At 41.9% G+C, this 19424-nt stretch overlaps 1 protein-coding gene across 1 annotated transcript in view; it reads left to right on the forward strand.

Moving 5' to 3' along the window:
- The first annotated feature begins 344 nt into the window (after positions 1–344).
- The window catches only part of hspa9 (heat shock protein 9), a 109492-nt gene continuing 90412 nt past the window's right edge, over positions 345–19424 (forward strand). The window contains exons 1-3 of the mRNA XM_060927612.1: positions 345–602; positions 2588–2646; positions 2754–2841. Of these exons, the coding sequence (XP_060783595.1) occupies positions 525–602; positions 2588–2646; positions 2754–2841 (225 nt within the window). The 5' untranslated portion in view covers positions 345–524. The remainder of the gene's footprint in view (positions 603–2587; positions 2647–2753; positions 2842–19424) is intronic.

A 19424-nucleotide genomic window follows, 5' to 3' on the forward strand; every position in this document is an offset into this window, starting at 1 on the left:
TTCATGACATTTTCTACCGAGGTCAAAGTGGTTAGGAAAGGACATAGGATGGATATTAGAACGCAGCCCTAGTACGATCTCATTCGGGGTCCTGCTTCGACCTTCACATATTTATTGTATTTGAGTTCCGTTGATCTGCCTTGTAAGCTCAGCTACTCAAGCCGATTGCGTTTGCTAGGCACGAATAACTAAATCCATTGCAACGTACATCGTATTCACTAAAATAACAATATTGTTCATATAACCTCAAAATATTTTTAGTTAAAACTTTTATTTATTTTTTTTAATTCAGGCAATTTTGCATTGCTTCCATTAAGGGGTCCGAGTAGTGTTGCCTCGCGGTGTCATCAAGCCATGTGGTATTAAGGATAGTTCCAGAAGCATAGCCTACTGCTAGTAAGGTGGAAGTCAGCTGCTCTCAGTGATCGTGTGGTTTAATAGAACTCCATTTAGGATAAATTTTTGTAGCTGCTTTTTAGGTTTGGCAATAGTGTATCGTTCTAGTGTTTAAAAATTAGGGGAAAATGTTAAACGTAGCAAAAACAGTTTCGCGAACCCTTTCTCCAAGCTGTGTTCGAGGTGTACCCTCTTTAGTGAAAAAGGTGGGTTATCTTCTGTAGTTATACGTCACAAATTTGAGATTTCCTTAAAGAAATATTTTTGCCAGATGTCTTTTGCTACAGTGATGGTTTTTTTTCCAGTATGCTAATGGTAGATTCAGTTGTTTTCTTAATGTTATGTAACCACGTGACAAAGCTAATGTTAGTAATGAAAGGGAAAAGACGCTTACCTGCGTGTTTGTTTCAAGCTTTTTCGCTGTTAGTATTGCAAATTACCTTTTTTAGTTAGTTTTTTGCAAGTAAATAGCCTGCCTACCATAGATAGATATTTTTGCTAGCCCAACAAGTTTCTAGATAGAAGACTGACTCGAGAGATGTAATGGCGCAGATATAGCTGTATGTTTGGGTTTCTCTCCAGCGTGTAGTCAGTGGGTATTTATTTATTGTTTTATATAGTATCCATAATTCCAGTGTGTGATTATGAAAAACACTAAGTTTTTTAATGGGTCTTGAACCGAAGTGGGTCCCACTTTTGAGTATGTAGCCAATTACAGCCAATAAGTTTTAGCTTTTCATATTGTTCAATCATCTTGGAGTAATATTATGGCTAAGAGCAGCAATTTTCAGTATCAAGGGTGTATTTATTTATTTATTTATTTTTGGCCAGGTACGTTCTCTCATGCAATGATTTTGCTTTGGTGATACTGTAAAGAAAGACAAAAGTAGTTCTATAAAGAGTTAACAAGTAAGAATCTGAAATATACAAATTTGAAAAGTAGACATATTTAAGGGGTATGTGCATGGGTTGTTTTGAAGTCCAAGCTGTACAGTATGTCCCAGAATGTGCAAAATGGAGCACTTGCATGTGACGTCACAGCCGATCCAGATTGTGACAGACGCCATCTTGTCGGTCAAACGCCATATTCCGCCTTCTACTTCTGGTTCTACTTCTGCTTTTACTTCTACCTTTTCTTCTGGAAAACCCTACTGTATACAATTCTACTACAACGGCTGCGGCTACAAGCTCTCGCTACCTGTGCACGTTTTTTATGTTTTTTGTGTGTATTTTTGCGTGTTGTTCGTCTGTACCGGACTTCAATATCCACTACAACCGTATGGACTTACTGGACATTGGTTTCCAGCAGAAAATGACGGTTTGTAGCGATTTCCATCGCATGCACAACATTCCGGACGAGATAGCGAGACCAGCGGGGTCTCCGTGGATTGTTATCGGAAGCAAAGCGAAGGAGGAGGCGGCGCCGGGAGTGGAAGCAAAAGCGAGGCTGCAGAGCCGGCCTGTTGACTAAGCTCAGAAAACAGCCACTCAAACCTCCACTGCTAAGCCTCTACCTCTCCAACGCCAGATCCATGTAAACAAGACGGACGATTTGGAATTACAGCTGGAATTACCTTATTCTATTCTATAATCGGCTGGTCAGTGCTGTACTCAATACTTAAGTGACTTACCTGTTCAATGAGGATTCTTGTTTACAAGATGCCACATCTGAGTCGCTGACAAATCCTGAATTTCTGTAAAGATAACTGTGCAGAGATTTATAAGCACGCACTGCTTCACCACTGAACAGCGAGGGAAAGTTAATGAGGTAATTATACACGTCCGGGTATTCCGCTGGCAGTTCAAAATCCGGTCGTGAAAATTCCGTCCGGTAAGCCATAAGGGTCACAAATCTGTAGATCGTTTATTTTAGACATATATCTAGTTATCTGCTCATTAGAAAAATGAGCCGTGTAGTCCGTCGGTTGAAATTGATCCATTCTGTACACGAGTGCAGCAGTATTCAGCTGTGTTTTTGACCGACAAGATGGCGGTTGTGTACTTTCCAGTCACGTGACTGCAAGATCTCTATAGGCCACAGGATGAAGCTGAAGAGTCATGACATGAATGTAAGAGAAGATGGGAATATGTGCAATGGGTTAAATAACTAGCCAAGCTGTACAGTGTGTGTGTGCTGGAATGTGTAATAAATTTCACAGAATGACGTGACTTCATATGACTGTTTTCTTAGGGTTGCTGGAATTGGTTGAAGGAACATGCTGTTCAGACTGCATCCAGGCGTGAATATGCGTGAGTGAAGTGCAACAGTTATCAAAAGGCGTTGAAAACGTGTACACTCTGCAGTCTTTAATTCACTTGCATATTTTTCATCCTGTGGTGTTGAATGGGTGTTCTAGCTCAGAAGCAATCAAAGGATCAGTGATTGGAATTGACCTGGGGACCACAAATTCTTGTGTGGCTGTCATGGATGGTAAACAAGCAAAGGTCAGATGCCTCTTCTTTTTCACTAATAGTTATTTTTAATGGCTTATATATTTTCTCACAAATTATTTGGACCGTTTAAACATGTTTTTGTCAGTGACTTTTCATGAGAAGGGCTGATGGTTCAGGAATTCTACAGCATATGTAGGAAGAGGAGTATATTAAACTGCTCTAGAGCAGTTTTTTCCTGCACACATTTTAAGTGTTGTAGCTACTTGTGTGGGATTCTTCTAACTGGTGACTTCTTTATAGGTACAGTGGCTTTTAATTATTGATACAATATTGCAGTTTTGTCATAAACTGCTGATAACTGCAGTGATGGCTGTGAATGTGCCCCCCTCTTTACTTGACTGTCAGGCAATTGTTAGGAAGATCTGTCTGTGATGTCAGTAGGCCTGATTGATATGAGGGAAATCTGCAATAATACTGGTCAATATTGCAATGACTATGACTTGCGATTTAAAAAAAAATAATAATCATAAAATGAAGTGCACTATCCAATTTCCATATCTTTCTGCTTTAATAGGTATGTTGCTAACATAGACATTGAGCATTGAATAGTACAGTAACTTTTCATTACTTTATTCAAAATGTTATGAATGTTTGGTGAGTAATAATGCACAAAATTTAAAATTCCATGTGATGGTATTTTTAAGACTGCAAAAGTTAACATTGTCTGAATGTGCATCTAAGGGTAACATTTCGTACATGTTTTTAATTATTGAATTATGGATTAATCTTGTTAATTTTGAACTTGCCAGTCAGATAGGCTTGCATCTATGAAAACTGTTCCAAAAGTTTGAACTCGCGAAGTTCTTTAATGGAGAATTACAGCCACCGTGGGCATCTGGTCAAGGATGAAGGACAGTAGAAGTTTGTTTGCAACCTTAATCGCCTTTCGTCATTGAGTGTGGTTATTTTGTTTTCATCTTGACAAATCCAAGAATACTGGGTCGTTCTTCTGAAGCCATCTAACCAGTTTTGAACCACCTTCTGTTGATGGCTTCCAAATTTTGCGAATGTGTACTGTGCAGTGCTCAAATTACATCTTCCCTCCCTGCTTCCGCTTCTTGTAGCCATCCTCACTGGGTGAGGGTGACCAAGAGATGCCCCCAGGGAGATGACAATGCCCAGGGGTGAAGAGGATGGAGTGGGAATGTAAATTACCTCTGTCTTGCCTGGGTTGCGCTTCAGGTGATGGTTGTCCATCCAGCTCTGCATGGCAAGCAGAGATATGAGCGGAGATCTGTGTGTCAGAAGGAGGAAAAGAGAGAAACAGTTGGGTGTCATCAGCATAGCAGTGGTAGCATAGACCAAGAACAGAGATAATTGGGCCAAGAGACTGGGTGTAGCAGGAGAAGAGATGCGGACTGAGGGCTGAACCTTGAGGGACACCAGTGGTAAGTGGGCATGGTGCTGATGCAGAACCAGACCAGGTAACCTGGAAGGAGTGACTGGAGAGGTAGGACTTGAACCAGTCTAGGGCTGTCCTGCAGATCCCCAGAGCTGAGAAGGATGACAGGAGGATGGGGTGATCAGTAGTGTCAAATGCAGCAGAAATGTCCAGAAGAATCTGCTCAGAAGCTGAGCTGGTGAGGATCCAAGAGGTTGCTCTATGAGAGAAAAGAGGAGAGTTGGTTAACAGCACGTTCAAGTGTCTGATAGGAAGGGGAGACGAGAAACAGGGCAATGGTTCTGGATGTCAGAGGGGTCTAAGTAGGGCTGCACGATTATGGAAAAAATGATAATCACGATTATCTTGATCAAAATTGTAATCGCGATTATTCTTGATGTTAGGGAAATCACGTAAAATTTTATTTCACTATATTCAAACAAACAATATGAACAGCTTTGAGTGCAGAATGAAATTTAAAAGAGAAATTCTGATTTCCAAATGACAAATAAATGAAATTTATCCAAGAAATTACCAAAGGATGAAGGAACTGAAAACTCAATTGCAACAATTACATAGTATTATACTGAGGCCTACAAGTTTTTAGCTAGAAAGACCAGCCTATCAACATGCTCTGGCTTTAAACATGAGCGAAGGCAGGTCACAACATTGCCTCCAGTGCTAAATAGTCTGTTGTTCCGACATAGTTAGCTTTTCTCTCTCACCTCAATCTGTTACCTACTCTCACGCTATCACCCCTGGAAGAAGATACCGCTGCACTGAAGCTCTGCGCACTGTCTTGCTTGCTTATTTAGGCGGAGTAATGAAACCTTACATGCGTCGGTTCGCCCCCTAATGGTTTGGCGGAGTATTGGTCAAAAAGTGCTTGATCAGATATACAGCAGAGCTCGCATTTTAAATGGAAATAAATCGCGATTTTCATTTAATTTAATCGTGGCAGCCAAAATCGCGATTTTTGATTAAATTCGATTAATTGTGCAGCCCTAGGTCTAAGGTATTTTTCCCCAACAGAGGAGTGATCTGGGCCCATTTGAAGCTGCATGGAAAGTGTCTGGAGGCCAGGGAAGAGTTGACAAGGGGAGGTGATAAATGGGAGGATTTCAGCAGTCTGGAGGAGAGATTAGGGGATGGGGTCAAGGGCACAGGTGGTCAGACGGTGAGGGAGCAGGAGCTGGGAGATATCAGAGGTGGAAAAGGGGGAGGGAGAAAAAGCAGAGAGCAAGGGGGAAAGACAAGGAGGATGGTGGGAGGCAGGCCTGGTGAAGTTTTGAATGGCCATGATCTTTTCCTCAAAAAAAAAAGACTGCAAAGTCCTCTGCAGTGATCAAGGACTGAGGTGCAGGGTTGCTGCTAAAACCCATGATGTGACATCATATCGCTCGGGCAGTGACCTTCCTGCAATACAGGACAGGATGGAACTGTGACATATGGGACACCTACCTTATTGTACGTGATGGGATATAATTTAATTGATAAATAATTTGTTGAAAAATGGGCACCTCATGAATGATGTAATAAGGTGGGTAGACGACCATGGGGGAGCCAAGGATGACCGTATTGTATATTGGGCACATGTTGAACTATTAGCAAGTTAATTTTTTTTTTGAAGTATTTGCAGCTCTGCTGCAAGTTAAAAATGCAAAGTAGAGTATAACTTTTGTCAAGTGTTTTAGAATCCGTTTGCTTCCAAGAGTGGAAGAATATGGTCTCTGGATTGTAAGTAAACTTGTAGATACTGACTCACCCATTACAACTAATCAAAGTGAGGGCTTCAACACATTCTGAAGTCCCTTCAAGGTTGCTGTGAAGTACCTCTAGATGCAATTATATTGAGCATTCAAATGTTAGAGGTACTATCAAAATGAGAGAAACGGGGAAATTGGGTATAGGCAATTTTGTTTTGAAACAGTCTCAAAGATTGAACACATGATCTAGACCAGGGGTCTCCAACTTTTCTGGGACTGAGGGCTACCCGAAGGATGAGAAACTATAGAGGGATCCCGCATGACGTCACCGCGCCGCGAGATTTCGGTAGTTGCCATATTGGAAGACCGAGTACACATCTATGCAAGTACGTACATACATGCATAAAACAAACTACACCTGAAATGTAGCCAGGGCCGGTTCTGCCCTAATCTGGACCTGGGTGCAACATCGCGCAACACCCCCCCACCCCAAAAAAAAAAAAAACCACACCAGTCTAAATCAGGACAACCAGTGTTCGAACTACGGGGGTACTCAGGGGATCCGAGATCACCTGAAAGACATGAGATCCCTTGAAAACATGATTTGGGAAATGTTGGGAGGTCTCTAAAATATTGGCAAAATGATGTTTATTGACATAGCAATCGTGTGTAACGGGAAGCATTTGCATACCGTAAATCCTCTAATATAGGCCGGGGCCTTTATTTCACTCAAGTGCATCTTGGTCCAGGCCATTATTGGAAGGAGGCCAGAATTAGACGCAGGCCTCTATTTCTATTTGAGCAAAACAGACTACCAGTGGAATGAATAAAAACGAGATTTTGTGTCTATTTGAACCTATAAAATAGGTTGATGCTTGGTTGCCTGGTTACCACCAGACCTACCGGTTATCACAATCGGGGGCGCCTGCAGGGTTGAACTGTAAGGTACGCACTAGCGGTGTAATCCCCCCCCCCCCCCCCCCCAAAAAAAAAAACGCTTGCGTGCTGCAGTTTCTATGAAGAGTCGATCTATAGGCTTATACACAAAACAACGATAGAACTTTAACTTGAAATTGAACAATAGCCTTCCATGAACACAGGCTATTTGAACAACATATGTGAACTACACACGACAATAAACAATAAACTCTTTATAGCCTCGATTAGAATCTAGTGAACTTGCTCAGCACTACCGCACGCACGACTCTGACACACTGTAGCGCAACGTGGGGTACGTAGACTCGTTGAAAAACTCCTCGGGTATTTTTCTGAGTTTACCGAAAATCAGAGTAGAAGGAGCCACCCACCCTCTGTCTGGTTTGAAGCGGTTCTGTAGGACATTGAGCTTTACAGAGTCCGGTGCACATTTTAAGGCATCTGGTTGAAGTTTACCTATGTGTGATAAATGTGATGTCAGTGATAGCGGGCTGACTCGTGGCTCATTAGTAAAGCTATCTGATGGCTCATTTGTCAGCAAGGTGGAGGAACCATCTACTTCTGATCGTAAGGGACATGGGGAGATGTAGGTGTTCTTATATGAAATTCACTGGATGTATGGCTAGTTTCAAACTCAGAGGTAGATGAAGGCAATTCCCTCAAAGGAACTGAGCTAGCATCCAGCTGCAGCGTACTGCTGCTAGGTTGCGGAGGAGTGGAAGCTGCCGGTGCGTGTTACTAGCTGATACTGGAGAGGACTGGCAAGCAGATGACACCCCTGGATCACTGCTTTTGGACTTTTTCGTAAAAGTCTGAAACAAGCTCGTTTGTTTCAGGGTTCGTTTACTCATTTTTGACTCGCTTCTCAGTAAATTCTCGCACAAGCTCTGACTACTGACGATTGTCTGTCTCCGTTTCTCAAAACTGGAGAGAATCTCAGTGGTGCAAGAAAAGTATATCTGCATTGTGTTGCGCCCGGCTCTGCTGTGCTATGGCTGCCTCATTCCTCCTACATATTAGTATGAGTTGCCCGGTCTTCCAGCTCCCAGGCTGCAGGGGGAGCTGATCAACTTGGCTGGCTGGCCATGGTGGCCAATAGGCCAGCTGATTGGTAGTTGGGTGGAGGCGTTTAAAAGCACCTCCTCCAGGTCTGTCGGGGGTCTTATTCGTGCTCTGGCTTGGCTGCTCTGGCCCTGTGGCTACGAGGGCTGGCTGCAGCCTCTTCTTTGACTCTCTCTCTCTCTCTCTCCCTTTATCTTTTTACGCACTACACTGCATGAAGCTGATTTTCACTACACATTTGAGTAATTTACATTTACTGACTGGGTTTGAATCTCTTTTAATAAATGATCATAGTATAACGTTACGTTCGGTGTGGTCTCCTCTATGTTATCTCCGCTTTGAGCCAAGTGGGCATAACAATTGACCAATGAGCTTTCTTGGTCACGCACACCCCGCCCACTCCTGAAGCACACAAATGCGCCGGCACACACACGTGTGTCTCTCTCTCTCTCTCTCTCTCTCTCTTTCTCAAATTATGTTGCATTGCCAAAGCATTCAGGTAACAATTATAATTAAAAAAAAAATATCTCTCTCCCCAAGGTACGCCTAGTGCGTACGGCCATACGCCTGGCGGCGCCACTGATCACAATTGTCTTTCAGATCGGAACGATTGTGTAAGGCCACTATGATCTCAGAAACATCGTTGGTTATAGCCCTGGCCTGTATTAGAGTCCGGCCATTATTTACCTCCTCCGACAGCGAGACCGGCCAATATTAGAGTCCCGGCCAGTAATGGAATACAGGCCAGTATTAGAGGATTTACGGTATCCGAAGTGTTGTGTTTACATCAAAGATAAAATAAACTGATATGACAACGACTGCTGCTGCCAGGTTGGTTGTTGAGTAGCCTGACTGTTTTTTTTTTTTTTTTTTTTTTTCTTTCTTGCGTGTGGTATCATTGTTGACGCGAGGTTGTTTTTTGAACATGCCAATGCGGACACGATTTCCCCTGGTGAGTTATGACTTCAGATGCGATGCGTGTGTGGAGGTGTGGAGTCCGCGTGATATGTGCGTAAGAGAGGCTTCTCATGTGTTTGGAGATCCGCGCTCCGAGACAAGCGCAAGCACCCCCCAGGGGAAAAAAGGGACCCCCCGAAAATATCAGCGTAGTTCGAACACTGAGGACAACCATCACATAACTATAACTATAAACATTTTAGATCAACTATTTTAACTAAATGGGCTATAATAAATAAGCCTGCAGGCAGCCATGGCGGGCTGCCTCAGAAAAGTAACCATTTGTCCTACCTTAAAACTCGTTTTGCATTTTCTGCCTCCTTTTTTGTATTTTCGACCCTGCGTTTTTCTTTCCTTTTCTGAAAACCCGATTTGTGTCCAGACATTTTGTTCTGCTACCAACGAACTAACTCGTCAGGTCTTGTCTCTCGAGTCCGCGGTGAAGGGCAACAATTGATACATTTTTACAAACAGCCAATAGGGAGGTTGCAACGTTCAGGCTCTCCTTTGCTCACAGTCACTACGTTTACATGCACATCCAAATCGAGCTACTGTCAGTAATCGAGCTAAGGGTCCCAGCAGGGGTGCCAGAGAAATCCAATCCTACATGCACGGTGTTTAAATCGAGCTATTGTTATGAGGTGCATTGTGCACCCGAGCCACAGGTGGCGCTACACGCCCCATCGTGTTGGTACACTTCTGGTTGTCGTCATGAAAAAGAGCTATTCAAGAGTATAAACAAAGTGACTACAGGCGGAAATTAGCATGTACTGCTATAACCTAGTACAGACATCTGTCCTTACCACAAGGATAATGTTTAATTTGTACACTGTCCCTTTTAAAAATAAAAACCTCTAAACTTTAAGAAGAGTGTTTGTAGTTTGTATGTATGAACAGAAGTGTTCCTAATAAAGTGGGCGGCTAAGGTGAAGTGTCATGCCGACCGAGGCTTTTTTTTTTTTTTTTTCCCCCGACCGAGGCTGTTGTGTTTCCCGCTTGTGGTCTCGTCACTTGTCACTTCCGGAAGGGGCAGTGCTGAAGTAAGTAGCTGGACTGCGTGGCTTGATAGGGTTTACATGCACTAAGTAGCTCGGCAAAAATCGCATAATCTAGGTCGTGTAGCTCGATTGCGAGAAATCAAGTTCGATTCAATTTCAGCCTACCTAAGGTGTTTACATGCCATTTAGAGCTTCGATTTCAGACGAGCTACGGCAGAAATTCGATTTTCTCTATGTGCATGTAAACGCACTCAGTAATGCACTTATTCTCTGTCTCCTGGCAGAAAGCTCCTTAGTTTGCTCCCCTTGTGTCTCAGTCACAGCTGGTATTCTGAAGAACGACTACTTTTCACCTTTCCCATCAGCTTTGTTGGAACACCCTAACACAGCACAAAAGTTTACCATTGTAGGTTTATGATGAATCAAGTGCCTCGTGAGTTTAAATTCCGCGCGCTGCCGTTATTTCCCCCGATCACGAGTTTGTTGGTCTTCCAGTATGGCGCAGGGTCTGTTTACTTCCGGTTTCCGGTGACGTCAGTGGGAAGGGTCTATATGGAGGGCTAGTCATTCAAAATAATTTACTTAAAATAAAAGGCTTAACATCCCTTTAAAATAAGACTATGTAGAATTATGTGCTTTTAATTAACAATAATTAAGGAATAGAAACTGGCATTTTAACATGAACATTTTAATTATGAATAATCATAATCTCAACATACCAATACTGTTTAGGAATTACAAACTTTTTTGCAAATTCCAAAGTTTAATTATGCTAACTCTTATTAGCTAATGCTAATAAGTTAATTCTGATGATGAACATATTTTGTTGTAATCTCATGTTGGGAAAGTACATTTGCCCTCTTTTAGAATTATATATATGCACACACACGCATGCACATCATTCTGATATTTTCACTGCAATTAACAGCTGTTGCATAAAGACAGGTCTGGAAATGCCAAAAGCAAAATAATAAAAGGTTATAATTTTCCCTTTTCAACACACAACAGTTCTGTGAAAGTTAAAACTATTCAAAATCAATTCCTTAGAAAACTGCACTGCAACAGTAATGGAACGCTTGCACTTCTAACACAGCATACAAGCTGAAACTCTTAACTGCATCCTTAAATGATTTCACCTTATTGCAGATTCATAACATTCAAGAAATCATTCTCTTAATATTCTTTTCTCTTCTAAGTTTTAAAATGCCTTTCATGCATTGATTTTTGCATGCGAATGGCTCCTAGTGGGAAGCCTGACGCTGCATTGAGTCCACCAGTGCACTGTAGTCAGGGCTGTAGCTTGACACGGCAACTCTGATTGAATCTTCAAGGTGTAGATCAGTTAAGCAAGTTCTGTGTTTGTTTTTAATGAAATTCATGTTCGAAAAAGCTGACTCACAGACGTGTCAAACCAAACAGACATGCAACTTTCAAGGCTACTGTGTGCACACCTTTTGTATTTTTGAGTCCACAAGATACCAGAAGTTTGAGGCTCCCTGGTGGGCTTTGAGAGTAACGTCGTTTTGCAACATAATTTCCATTTCAATCTCCTCAGCATTCAAGTTGAATACTTCAGAGTTGTTCAGAAATGCATGTGATGTTACACTGCATGAAAGGATTAGCAGTGAATGCAACACAAGGCTGCAGTTTATCAAAGTCATGAAATCTTGCTTCAAGCTCTTGCCCAAGTCTAGATATTAGCTGGGTGTACTTTTCTACAGCCCCATTCAAGGCTACAGATGCAGGGGCATTTCCATTCAAAACTGACTGCACAGATGGAAAGTGCAGGAATTTCTTACTTTGCAAATGCACAGAGAAAATGTTCAGCTTTGCTCTGAATGTGTTTGCAGCACTGATCATGTCCGATACATTCTTACCTTTGCCTTGCAGTTCACAGTTCAAGTGATTTAGTTTCCCTGTGATGTCTGTTAGAAAGGCAAGGTCAAGCACCCACTCAGTGTCCCGGAGCAGTGTCCTGGCCTCTGGATTCCATGAACTCTTTGATTTCATCCAGAAGTGACAAAAAGCACTGTAGAACTCAACCCCTACTGAGCCATCGTATCTGTGTGCAGCAAGAGGTCACCGTACTCAGCTGACAGCTCCTCCAGAAGTTGTTTGAATGACCGGTGTTGTGTGGCATTCGCACGGATACTGTTGACAATTTTCACTACCGGAGTCATGACGTGATCAAAACCCATCACTTTGGCACAAATTGCCTGCCGATGGATGATACAGTGGTAACTGGGGAAAATCTAGATCGCTTCTGCAGCGCGCAATAAGACCAGAATGATGGCCAGTCATCGTGGCGGCGCCATCGGTCGTTACAGATACCAACTTTTGAAGTGGGATGTTTCTAAAATAGCGCTTTATGGCCTCGTAGATGTCAACAGCCCTTATTGTGGTTTTCAGGGGCAGCAAAGTAAGCCTCCTTCACAGTGAAATCACTGAACACCATTCTGGCGAAGACTATCAGCTGCACCGTGCTGGTTTTATCCACCGACTCGTCACACTGGACGCTAAAGTACCTGCATGTACTCGTGTCACCGTTCAGCTGTTCCACCAAGTTGGTGGACATTGCTGATACTCTCCTGGCGATGGTGTTGGCACTTAGCTGAACATCCGCGATGGCAGTGAGGCTCTCCTTCCCATTCTTTTGATCTTTAAACAAAGTGTCTGCAACCACTGACCACCCCTTTGACCACCTCTCCATCTGAAAATGCCTTTTTGTGTTTGGCCAGGTAGTGTGCTGCTCTGAAGGAAGTTTCTGTAGCCGCTTTTGATTGCTTTGCCGGCTTGGTGAAAAAAGATTGTCTGCCCAAAGCTGCCTTGAAGTCACGAGTCTTTTGAGCACGTAATGCGCTGCCTGGAGGGTAGCTAGCATCGAATGTTCTGTGTCATGTAGAAATGTCTCTCCACATTGTGTCTCTTAGCCAAGGCTACAGCTGCTCCACAAATCAGACACAACGTTCACCAACTTGAGTAAAGAACTCTTTCTCCCATTCATCCTGAAAGTGATAAGTTGTCTTTTTCTTGCTCTCTGACATCACATTTAAACACTTTTTTTTTTTTTTTTTTTAAACAAAACTGCCTTTACTTATCGCACTGTGTTGATTGCTATCGATTGGTGGGCTAATGACTGAGGACTGAACACAAAGGGGAGTTGGCTCGCTGGCATAGTGGGCTAAACTTTGACCCGGCAAAGAAAATTATCTACATTAGGCGTCTAATTTAAAAAAAATATTAGGGGGATTTTTAGAAAATGCTTCTGGATTAAACTTCAAGGCATATTAAAACATAAATTTTTTTTTTAAAGATTACCAAATATGATTTGAACAGTGCAGTAGTCACTGGCTATTTTTCGAACTTCCATTGCGGGTGCCTCCCAGGCTCCCGGCGGGCTACCTGGTGCTCGTGGGCACAGTGTTGGCGAGGCCAGATCTGGACGATATGCCAACCTTTCAAACAGCATCACCAGAAAATATAATTGAATCTATAAAAGGTAAGACTTTCGTCACGTCAGAGCTAATTCCAACAGCAATATCCTCAAATGTTAAATGTACGTAAACAAAAGAAATCGTATGATTTTTCTTTTGGTGCCAAGTTGGGGCTGTTCACTGTCATGGCAGGTAGTGCTGAGACTGTCAGAGTTTCTCCTGAATGTTGTTTTTGTCCCGCTAAAACTGGGTGTGTCAATATACTTGCTGTGAAAATTTCTCTTAACATGGGTAGTGAGGAAAATGATGTTGCACTTAAAAATAAAAACTTAACCTTGCGAAAAAATGCCAGAGAGGGTAGAGCAAAACTTCTTGCGTAGAGGTTGGTGCAATGAAAGCACTGCCAGTATCTGGACCTCTGGTCCAGATCATAAATACTGACTTGGACGGTAGTGGAAACCACTGGATTACTTTCTCAACTGTCGATTGTGAAGATGGTACAGTTAATGTTTTGACGGCGCAGGGGAGTCTTATTTGCGCTTTAAAGTGATCAAAGCAATCTGTAAAGTTGTGCCACTCAAGTCCAAACTGTTGACCATTAATTATATATCATGTGACATGTAGGGTAATGGTAATGCTTGTGGGCTCTTTGCCATTGCTAATGCCTTTTCCATTTGCAATGGCATATGCCCATCAACAATAATGTATGAAAAAGCAGTTATGAGGAAACGTAATAAAAAAAAATGTTTCAAAGAAAAAGTTAGTTAAATTTCCATTTTTTGACAACCCCCAGATATTAATAGGATCCCAAAAGCAATATGACTCAACAGTGGAGCAGTTATACTGTGTCTGCAATATGCCAGGGGATAGTGAATTGTATTTCAGTTGTACTGAATGTAAACGGTGGTATTCTCCATCATGTGAAGGACTGGGGCATAAAACTCAGGATGAAATTAAAAACGCAAAGAATTTAAAATGTATTTTAAATTCTTTGCAAATGTGGAAGACCCAAAGAAGAACTAAATATTAACATGTACACTTATTTTTCTTTTCTTTCTTTTGATTATTCTTAAGTAGCGTATGTTATCCAAACTATACCGTGACAATGAAAACTAGAGTATGTTACCATGACATGTGATAGGACAGCTAAGATAAGATCCCCCAAGACGGAACAGGACGAGTTCAGTGTCCGTGAGCAATAATATGCCCGTGACAATTATTCCGGTCTGTGACGGGATGGGGAGGTCACTGACCGTGAGCGATAAGTCACGTCGTGGGTTTTAGTAATAGTCAAGGTGCAGCTGGTGGAGAATTGAGGAGCAAAAACAGTTGACCAGGGTTGGAGATGGAGGTATGAATTTTGGAGTGATAAAAGTTGATCTTGGCTGATTTGAGTGAAGCTGTGAATGAAGCAAGGAGGTGGTGAGACAGGTCAATGGGGGGCCCTGGATTTTCTCCACTTCTCTATTGCACATACACTTTGCTCCAACAGAAGCAGACTATTGGACATGCAGGGATTAGGAGGGGAAGATCTTACTGGCCTGGAGACGAGGAGATAATGTGTCAAGTAATGAGGAGAGGGAGGAGAACAGAGAAGCTGCAGCAGGATCCGGTGGGAAGATTAGAGAAGGATTCATGGGAAGGAGTGACTGAGGGAGAGAGGGAGCATCGCTTACAATGGACTGTGCGTGTGTGGGGGAGTGATTAAATGTGGTGATCAGACAGATGGAAAGGGGTCACTGGGATCTGAGGAAGATGAGGGAGTGACTTAATTACATCAGTCAAGAATGAAGTTAATTGTGGGGAACTCTTGTTCCCTTGTCTCTTCTGTGTATGTATTGATGCAACATTCACCTTGTACTGTACCCCTATGCTCATCAACAGAAGTAAACATATCAGGAGACCCTGTTTCAGGACCCCCTTGAATGCCAGTTGCTTCTTCCTTCTCTTACTCTGAACCACTTGCTCCTTTGGTTGATGCAGCCCTGCCACCCAGCTATCTGATTAAAACCAGAAAATGTAACACATTCTCTGTGATCTTCAGGTTAAAAAAAAATTATTAGGCAATATTTGTATCAGCAGTTTTGTGTCATGCCCATAAAATATTAGAATGAGTGAGTACTAGCTTTCTAAACTGGCTAGTAAAGATGCATTCCTCAGTCTGACCTGCTGACAATTGTAACACAGAGCTTTGCACAAAGATAACTTCGGCTAGAGAAACCCAAGTCTTGCCTTTTTTATTTTTAAAGCACTAAACAGTAATTTTCAGGTCTTAAAGGTGCCCTTCCACCAAAAACATTTAATACTGGCTCTTTTTAAAATACCGTAGTTCACTCCGAGTTGCATATGCATGCTGCATGTGAAAATGTAACTCTACTCCCATACCCTGTATTAGCTTATGAAAGAAAATGGTCGGAAAAACGAGCGGATCTGAAAAAGCCATACGATCTTGCGTCACTTCGTAAATTAGTATTCATGGCCTCGCCCACCTTGGCTTGTGACCGCCCACGGGAAGAAAGTTCAGGTTTAAGCTTGAGGAGAGATAGCAGGGCCAGTGTTGCCAGATTGGGCAGTTTTAAGTGCATTTTGGCGGATTTGAACATATTTTGGGCTGGAAAACATCATCAGTATCTGGCAACACTGAGCAGAGCCCATCTCGTCAGTAGCTAACGAAGAGGACCTAACAGCAAGTTGAAAACATGTCTGAACAAGTTCGTGCCTGTGTTATTTGTGGCAGTAACACATCAACGTTGCATTTCTTGCCCAAGATAGAAAAGGTGAAAAGTAAATGGTTGGAATTTATCTTTGGAACACCACCAGCGAAGTATAATGCAGCATTAGTACTGTGTTTTGATCATTTCAACCACAGTGACTTTTCAAACTTCGGTGCCTTCAGTAGTGGTTTTGCTTCGAGGTTGCATTTAATCCCTGGATCTGTGCCTTCAAGACGATCAACCACCAGCTCTCAAGCTGTAAGTAAAACATGAACTTTTTGTTCGAAGGTTTTTGTTACAAAATAGCATGTTCATATTCTTCACGTTGGCATGCATGACATGGTCACAAGCTAGGCAGGGATGAGAGTTTTCTGCTTTTTCTGAGTAAAAAACGACCTTTTTATATTATGCCAAATCTGTTGAGATTTTTTTTTATTAATTTCGGGGGTTGGGGTATGTTCCTTCATGCTGTTCAAACTTTATTAACTCCAACGATGTTTACACATTGTGTAAGTCACCATCTTTAGTCTCGTTTAAATCTCGTTGAATGTGATGTAAAATTCGTGTTATCTGCGTTGTTATTGGTCGAGACCATAATAGCCAATCAAAACAGCTTTTACAAAGACGCCCACATTTTTTTTAAGTCACTCGTTCATTTTATTCGTCTCTTTGTTCAGTAAAAACCCAAACACTTGTTGAATTTTTCTTATTTCCTCGCATCGCACCTCAATGACGTCAGCGCATGGTATTTTTCCCTTCGCGGTTTGTTCCTTCTCTCTCACCGTAGTAAGACACCCACATCCGCTTGTTCTGGCTCACTGGACATAGCGTCACAGTGCTGTTAGCCAATCAGAGGTAACACGTTTACATGTCATGAATATTAATGAGTAAGAGCTGAAATCCTGTCGTTCTCCCGCCACCCACTCCTCCAGCAAACTAGAACAGCCTGAAACAGGAGAACCACAGCGGGGTTTTTTTTTTTTTCCACCAAAACCAGCTCACAGGGCATTCATTCATACTAGAGACCACCACACAATTAATGAAAAAACGATGCAAGGAGACCTTTAAAAAAAAAATCGATCACACCATGGAATACTGTGAAGACCATCCTCATGAAATGTAGATATCTGGAAAGCACTAGTCACTCCCTGCATGTGACAGTCTCTCATTCTTTGTGTCTGGGGTTGAGGGTTAGGTGGCTTGATGGAAGCCCTTTTTCTCATAATAAAACAACAAAGCCTGCATGAATCACCGCAAGCCATGTGGTAAAATATGGTTGTAGTTTTATGAGATTGAGGTAGAACTTTTTGAGTATAATTCTAAAATATCAGTTTGGCATAAATACCAGAGAGCTCATCACCCAAAAAAACACCCTATCCATCGTGAACCATGGTGGTGGTAGCATCATGGATTGGATTTGAAAATCCTGGGGGGTGAAAAGTTGAAATTAAACACATACTTAAGTCTTTGACTGGGCAGTTACTGCACTGATTTTAGTATATTTCAGATAACCATTCTTTTAACCCTAACTGATGTGGTGAGGAGCTTCTCGTTTCTTATACAACCAGTTCAGACATATCTCCTAGTTGTTAATGTGTTGTCACTGTTTCACAAGGGTCAGATTTTTGGCAGACATTAAGCAAAGAAAACAATTAAGGAGATTGCTGAAATTACTGGGATTTGGGTTAACAACTGTCTAATGCATAATTAAAATCTGGAAGGAAAGTGGTGAAATGTCAACTTTTGGGGGGGATTAAAAAAAAATCTTGATTGACTGTTATCAGGGATCCATTTTGTGCTTGGTGAAGTCAAATCGTGAAAAAATTGACAAGTAGTTATGGCTACATTTAATGATTAATGTAAAAGCGTTTCCACATGCACAGTTTGAGAGTTTGCAGGATTGGGACTAAATGGGTGTAACAATAAGAGAACCATTTGTTAAAATTGGGCATTGTTTGAATTTTATTGATCCAGAGTCAGATTCTGCTTATTGATTTAGTTATCAATTTCCCTGTTTCAATTCTAAAAATGGTTAAAAATTGGGGTGATTTCGGGTCCAAGTCCCTCCCATGCCAGGACCTGTTCTTCCCAGGTGCCTATCTGAGTAGCAGAGCTCCATACTTAAGAGAATATGGCAATGCTTCCTCCTGATTTTTGATGGCTTTCGTGACTACTGGTGTCCATGTGAATGACGAATGTGTACCACCACAGGGTACCTGATTGTAAGTGCGAGGTAGCGTGTCTCAAACACTTGAGCACCGGACAGTGAAATTTAAGATGGGTTTTTATCCACAGTGCTTATTTGCTTTTTTTAAGAAATAACACGGGCTTGCTTGCATGTTTTATAGAAAAATTTCATGATTGTTTCATCTAAAACTAGTTAAGTTTTACAAGTCCACTAGCTTGTTGGACAGTTTTTAGTTTCTGTCATGTGAGGGCAATGGATAGCTGTAACTACAGGAGTTGTTTTATTGAAAGCATGCTAGTAAACTAATCCAAAACTTGGACAATGGCAGGGTTGAAAAACAGGCAGTGGTTGACTGGGGCACAGGCAGGATATTGGCGGTAATACTCAGTCCAAAAGCACAAACAGGATCAATACCAGAAAAGCAATTACAAAATACAAGGCTTGGTAGCATACACTGTACCCTGTATCTGATGCTTCACAAAGTCTTGGTTGCTGAGAGTCCGTCTATGTATGTGCCGAGTGTGCTCGAATCAGGAACAGGTGCATGGTAACTAGTCCTAATGTCCGTGGCACGCACTGTGTGTGCCAAGCTCCAAAGCATATGGCTGTAACGCATGTAACCAGACAACTGATACATCAGGTTTGATATTCAATGGTAACTATGTAGTAATGATGTAAAGTGAAGGCACTGGTTCACGGCTGTCCACCACTTTATTAGAGTTTGGCATTGTTAGAGTTCTGTTGATCCCAATTCTTATTGGTTCCAGTTGTCAATTTCCCCATTATCAATACACCCAGGAGAGTCACACCATAAATGTTGGTGGTCCCCCCCCCGGCACATGACATGTGATGTCCAAAATGAATGAATATGTATTCATAACTGCAGTGTGTATCTCACATCACCTGTCACAAGTCAGTGCAGCAATTTATTGATGCAAAGTACACTCCATGACACGAATTTGATGGTCATACTATATTCTATTCAGGTTGCTTTTCTGCCCTTGTAAATATTTTGCTCATACACTCATTGTTTTTAGGCAGTGCCTAGAAGTAATTGTGTATCTGGTGTTTTTTTTATATATATGAAAAACTATAAGTACACATTTTATATAAAATGGCGTGCATATCAGACTGGGATAGTGAGACTGTCTTCTATATTTATTTAAATTCAAGAAATGTGTATAAATCTGGTTTCACT

The sequence above is a fragment of the Neoarius graeffei genome, chromosome 8 (genome assembly GCF_027579695.1).
Source record: "Neoarius graeffei isolate fNeoGra1 chromosome 8, fNeoGra1.pri, whole genome shotgun sequence".
NCBI lineage: Eukaryota > Metazoa > Chordata > Actinopteri > Siluriformes > Ariidae > Neoarius > Neoarius graeffei.